This window comes from Sinocyclocheilus grahami, unplaced genomic scaffold, assembly GCF_001515645.1.
Source record: "Sinocyclocheilus grahami isolate Dianchi unplaced genomic scaffold, SAMN03320097.WGS_v1.1 scaffold886.1, whole genome shotgun sequence".
Classification (NCBI taxonomy): Eukaryota; Metazoa; Chordata; class Actinopteri; order Cypriniformes; family Cyprinidae; genus Sinocyclocheilus; species Sinocyclocheilus grahami.
Genome location: NW_015506065.1, coordinates 39451 through 45955, shown reverse-complemented (window position 1 = coordinate 45955; position 6505 = coordinate 39451). Strand labels below are relative to the sequence as shown.

The following is a 6505-nucleotide window of genomic DNA, read 5'->3' as shown; positions in this document are numbered from 1 at the left end:
TGCTCTGACACCTGCGGTTTCACACGACTCATGTGTTTGTGTGTGGGTGAGAAGCAAGCGCGTTTAGCTCTCGAGGGAGTTGAATGTGCTCATTGCTCTCATTGAGCTTATTTCTTTGTGGATAAGTGTGAATTAAACATGTTTGACTCACGATGAGGTGCGTTGTGGTCACTGTGATGCATTCACAGGACTATTGATAGGGGAGGTGAGTGCTTCATCATTTACCCGAGATTGTAGACAGCGTTTGCATGAGTGTGTTCGCCTCTCATGGGAGTTGAACAAGCTCATAGCGACGCATTTGCGGCAGTGGTTTCTGTTCTTGCTTGATTTCTGAGGGAATCTAGCGCTTGAACGGACCATGTTTAGCTCCCACGGGAACTGAATACATGCTGCATGTTGTGGTCACGATGAGAATTCCCTGCCTAACACCTGCGGTTCGAGTCCCGCTTTTGTCAAGGCAATTAGTCGGTTTATAGGTGGAGCATGGAAAGGACCTGACGGGAAAATTTTTCCCTTTCGGTATTTTTTTGTTCGGTAAATGTAAGTTTTTGTTTTAAGTAAAAGCCAGCGGCAGTTTCTGCTTCTATTTGGCATAATATTTCTATGCAGAAATTGACTTTGGCATGCAAAAGACTGATAAATTCATAATTAACGGCATGGGTTCAGTCGACAGAAATACGGGACACACAGGCCTATAATAACTGCTGAAATGTTTGCGGGGCAAATCTCAGATCAGTCTGAGCACTTATGGTACTCACAGTGCGTACAGCCCTACACCTGCAGGCGCCACTGACTCGGACGGTTGTCGTGGTAATAAACACCGTAAACAGCAAACGTTCGCGTGTTCGCGCTTAATGCGCATATCCTAATATGAAAAGCATTTTAGGGGGCCCTTGGCTTTTGGGGGCCCAAGGCGGTCGCCTACCTTTGCCTAATGGGTAAGTCCGCCCCTGTAAGGGTCACAAGCTGCCAGCATACTACCCTTCTTGTGAGTACATGGTTCTCACCTTGGGTTCCACTCTAGACATATATCTTCAGTGATACCAAGACAAACGTTTCCCGCTTGGACTGGGCAGTGGACAGACATGGCTGCCAGCTCAGGGGATCTGAAGAGGAAGATCCTATGGGAAGTCTCAGTCTCCAGTACAGTGGAAGCCATTTATTGCCGGTTCCTTGCCATTTCCCTTACACTAGTCACTTTCAGAGACTCTGCCTCTGGCAGACAGGTCGATTGGCTACCCGGCAGCCTCCCTGGAAGAATTAGGGGTTGATGTATGAAGACCCCTAGGTGACAGGCCAGGGTCTGGTATTGTGGCAAACCTAGACCCTCAGCCATATCCTCCTGAAAGAATCACACTGCTTGTGATTCTGAGCCTTGAGTTCTGCCCCAGGATTGGGCCTTTCTGGGTAGCTTGGGCCTTTGGCTGGTGCGTCTAAGGGGCGGCTTTTATGGCTATGCTGTAGAGTCAGTACTTAGTGCTCGCCTTGGTACTTGTCGTGCACTTCCCTCAGCATGGCAGCGTGGGTATTCCGTTCCCCATAGTGACCGTTAGAGGACGCAGTTCGAGTTCCCTCGAAAGGGAATGTCTCAGATTACGCATGTATCCATGGTTCCCTGAGAATGGAACAAGACACTGCGTCCTCTTTTCTTGCCATGCCTCAGATATGAGCTTCAGATGAAGAAGTGGATGACGTATGTCGCCAGCCAATGTTACTGTTGTGTTTACACATGTGCTTCAGACACCGGTCACGCCGAAGGTGTTCCCCATAGCGACCGCTAGAGGACGCATTATCTCATTCCCTTCTCAGGGAACCATGGTTATATGTGTTTTTTTTAAAAGAAATTAATACTTTTATTTAGCAAAGTCGCATTAAATGGATAAAAATGTCAGTAAAGACATTTAGAATGTTACAAAAGATTTCTATTTCAAATAATTTATATTCGTCAAGATTCCTGAAGAAATTTCACAATTTCCACAAAAGTGGAACACAACAGTTTCTTGAGCATTAAATCAGAATATTATAATGATTTCTGAAGGATTATGTGACACTGAAGACTGAAGTAATTGCTGCTGAAAATTTAGCTCTGCCATCACATGAATCAATGCCATTTTAAAATATATTAAAAATGTTAATTGTAATATATTTTAGAATATTGCTGTTCTTACTGTATTTTGATCAAATAAATGCAGCCTGTGTGCTTCTTTCAAAAACATTAAAAAAAAAAACTTTTGAACCATAGTGTATTATTATAATTTTTTTTTTCATTGAATCTGAACAAAACTTACACTAAAATCAGCATCTTCTGCTCTCAGGTGTTCTGCTATGTAGTGAACCCCCTCCAGAGCTTGCAGGACACTGGGGGACAGAGGGAACTCCGGGTTGTCTGATGTCATGTCAGACCGCTTTGTGACATTAACTCTTCCAACAGGCTGCCTGGAAGCCATGCCCATATCCAATCTAGAGGAGGGCCCGAATTTCTGTAGAGAAGGTGGAGTCGAGCTGAGAGGGCAGGGCGAAGGTGTTTGGAGTGAAAGTGAGATTGCAGAGGACAGCGTTCCCAGTTCTAAGTCCTTATAACAGAAGCGTCTGCGAGACTCATCCTCCCCAAAGTTCTCCCCTCTAAACCAGCTAGTAGATGTACTGAGAGTTGTGTTTGCAGGTCCAAGCACCCGTGACGTCATTCCTCGGCTCTGCCGCTGCAGAAGGAGGAGTTTCTGCCTGCGACGGCTGTCCGGTGCAGGTCTACGCATAAACAACCATCGTGGGATCAAATCCAAGAAGACTGAGTGAACCCAACGGGGCATCTTATGAGTGCTGGGTGAGCGGTGGTGTACGTTAAGCACGAAGACGGTGATGACGATGGACAAGGTGACGAAGATCATAGTAAAGAGCAGATATTCACCAATAAGTGGGATCACAAGCGAGGTGGAGGGGATGATTTCTGTAATGAGCAGCAGGAAGACAGTGAGCGAGAGGAGGACCGAGATACACAGCGTGATCTTTTCACCACAATCTGACGGGAGGTAGAAGACCAGCACGGTCAGGCAGGAGATGAGCAGGCAAGGGATGATGAGGTTTATGGTGTAGAAGAGCGGCAGACGGCGAATGATGAAAAAGTAGGTGATGTCTGGGTAGATCTCATGGCAGCAGTCGTACTTCTTGGTGTTGTAGGTGCCAACAGCATTGATGATGGCCCACTCGCCGCTCTCCCAGTAATCTTTCAAGTCAACTGTGTTCTCGATGCGCTCCAGATCAATCTTGGCTTTGTCGTAAGTCCATGAGCCGAATTTCATCTTGCAGTTCTGCTGGTCAAAGGGGAAGAAGGTGACATCGATGCTGCATGAGCTCTTGTAGATGGCAGGTGGAACCCAGCGCACTTTACCTGTGTGGAAGAGGTGGGCTTTGGTCATATGGGTCACTGCAAATTCCCCATCTGCACTGAAGAGGACAATAACATTTATTTGATCAGTTTTACTACATGAAAAACAGTAAAGTTGTTTCATGCATCACAGAATTCTGCAAGATTCATTTTCACAGATTTTAATATTTGCTTCGAAGCAATTAAATCTTGTATGTTTGCTGTTACAATGACTGTAACAATGAATATGATGTTTTATTACCATTTTTATATATTTTATGTTATATATTTTAGATTTTAATGTTTTCACATTAAATGAGCACAGTTTGGTTATACACAGTTTGGATATACACAAATGAAAAATAACTGTATTAATTAAGCCTTATAAAAAATAAACCTAGCCTAAATAAATAAATAAAATAATAATAATAATTATTATTATTACTATTACGTTCCAAACCATTTTACACTAAATGCACACAGTTTGGCTATAGGACTTAAGTTATTGGGTTATTTTAGTTATGTGACATACTGTACGTTACTCACTTGTTGTACAAAACTATATCCGGGACCCAGATAAGTTCTGACGGAACCCTGATAGAAGTCACATTGTCATAGTCTGAAGGCTTCCAGCGTAGTTTATAGTCATTCCACTCCTGAGTGAGAGGCCACAAATGTTCAGGAAATTAAAACTAAACCACTATAATATAATAATGATTAATATTATAATTATAATATTATTTAATATTCTTCAATATTGTTTAATAATTTTCTCCATTCCACACAACTTTCCTGCTGCACACACCTGCTTTAGCCAGACATTTGTTGTCATCATCTGATTCTTCTCGTCCTATGGAAGAGAAAAACAAGGAAGGACGGTGAGTATTAGATGAGTCAGGATGCTGGGTTTGCTCCAGCACAAAGCGTTTGGTTCAGAGAGGTCACAAACACTTTATAATTTTAATCTTCTGATGGACTTGGAGCCTTCAAGGACCATGTACCCTAATTCATCAAGATTTGAAGGTTTTAGGGCAATATACAGTAGGATGTTGGCGTTACTGCCTTTATGAAATGAATATTTCAGCACATTTGTAAACAAAATGAAAAAAAAAATGGCATTTTGTTATATATTGTCATTGTAAGTATGGTAAGCTTTAGAAAACCTTGGCCCAAAACAGACCGTTGTTCTCCTAGACACAGATCAAGGATGCACGTGATGCAAGTGTAGGCTATACAAGTGGCCCATATTTTTTTTAAAGGTTTGAAATTAATAGCAAACTGAATTTGTGTAACTTAACAGGACAAAGCGAAATTTGTTTTTGAACTCTTCTCAGACATTTTCTTGCATTTATCTCCATTGCAATCTGACAGTATTAGTAGTTGGTTAATAATAATAATAATAATAATAATAGCAGTAACAGTAAAAGCATAAAAATAGTAATGTATATTACCATTCAACAGTTTGTGGTCAACAAGATCTTTTAAAATAAATCAATAAAGGATGTATTAAATTGATAAAAATGTAAAACAGTTAAGACATTTTTAATGTTACAAAAGATTTCTATTTCAAATGGTTTCTCAAAGAATCCTGAGAAAAGTATCATGTTTCAATTAAGCAGCATAGCTCTTTTCAACATTGCTATTTAAGAAATGTTTCTTGAGCAGCAAATCAGCATATTAGAGTGATTTCTGAAGGATCGCGTGACACTGAAGACTGGAGTAATGGCTGCTGAAAATTCAGCTTTGCATTCACAGAAATAAATTACATTTTAAAATATATTCAAATTGAAAATAGGTAATTTAACTTACCACATCAATGAGCTGGGCAATAGATAAACCGAACTTGACAATGACGACATCAGAGGTGTTTGGTACAGGCCTTGACCACTTGTTGTAGCCATCAAAGAGCTTTTTGAAGAGGTCATCTTCAGTGTGTGAATGAGTCGTCTCACAACAAGAAACTGCAAGTGGAAGAGAAGACATTACATTTTGAACAGCCAATACTTGTACTAGATTTGACAAATAAAATGTTTCAATAGAAAATATAAATTAAAAATACATATATATATCTTATTATAAAACTAGAAAGATTATTGATCATGTAATGCTCCACAGAACACACATTTTATATGTCTAGACTTACATACATATCCAGTCTATATGGACTCCTATAAGGCTCTTCACACTAAAACATATGATCACGAGAAAGTGGAGGCAATTTAAATTATTGTTCTACTGTCCTATCCACAACTTGGCAGTCATGCACATATTTAAAGTAAATTACATCATCTGATAGTGAACTTGCTTCATTACTAAGTGCCAAAACATTCAAATTGTTAGAGAAGCTGTAAGCGGTTTCGCATGCTCAGCATATTTGGAAAGTTTTCTTACAGATTCAAGTGTGGCATGACAAATCATTAAGCAAGTGTGTGAATTTACAGAGCTAGAGTTTAAATGCTTAAATAAACTAATTGGACAGACAGTCTATTAATTTGTCTAGGGCTTGCTGACCGCACTATTTGCATGTTAAATAACTAAAACATGTAGTATTAAAGCGCTTCATCAGGGGATTAACTCCCATTAATTTCTTTAATCATATATAATTACACGCATCATCACTTCTCATCCGTCGACTGTAATGGATTTGCTCAAAAATGTTTCCAGGCGAATTATTCCACCCGCTTAAACTTCAGCAATATCACGTGAGAAGAGTGCTGTGATTCCATTCTGCCGAGTGCCTCGGGTAATTACAGCCGAAAACAACATAATTTGTGAGTCTGATACTGCCTATACACAACAGTTTAGTAAGTTAATAATGATTAACTCACATTTTAAGCAACAATATTTCTTGTTACTTTGTTATTGATCCGACAATGAAAATACGAACATTGCGCCTACGCATCTCGGAGTTTCGTTCCTGATTGAATCAGTGTAACTGAGTTACTGAATTTGAAATATCACACCAAAACAAAGGGCTATTATTCTTACTCTTATATCCCATACAAAGATATAGTACAGAAATTGCTCATACAATTTTGTATTCTTTTTGTATTTGTATTTGTATTCTTCACAGAAACTGATATAGTTTACAAGATATACAAGACATGTGCATTCCTACCAGGACTCATTTAACCTACAACAATG

At 39.9% G+C, this 6505-nt stretch overlaps 1 protein-coding gene across 1 annotated transcript in view; it reads right to left on the bottom strand.

The window, feature by feature from the left end:
• The window catches only part of LOC107563692 (neuronal acetylcholine receptor subunit alpha-2-like), an 18973-nt gene that overhangs the window by 4824 nt on the left and 7644 nt on the right, over positions 1-6505 (bottom strand). The window contains exons 2-5 of the mRNA XM_016248634.1: positions 5171-5322; positions 4167-4211; positions 3908-4017; positions 2289-3441 (exon numbers count right to left, since the gene is read on the bottom strand). Of these exons, the coding sequence (XP_016104120.1) occupies positions 2289-3441; positions 3908-4017; positions 4167-4211; positions 5171-5322 (1460 nt within the window). The remainder of the gene's footprint in view (positions 1-2288; positions 3442-3907; positions 4018-4166; positions 4212-5170; positions 5323-6505) is intronic.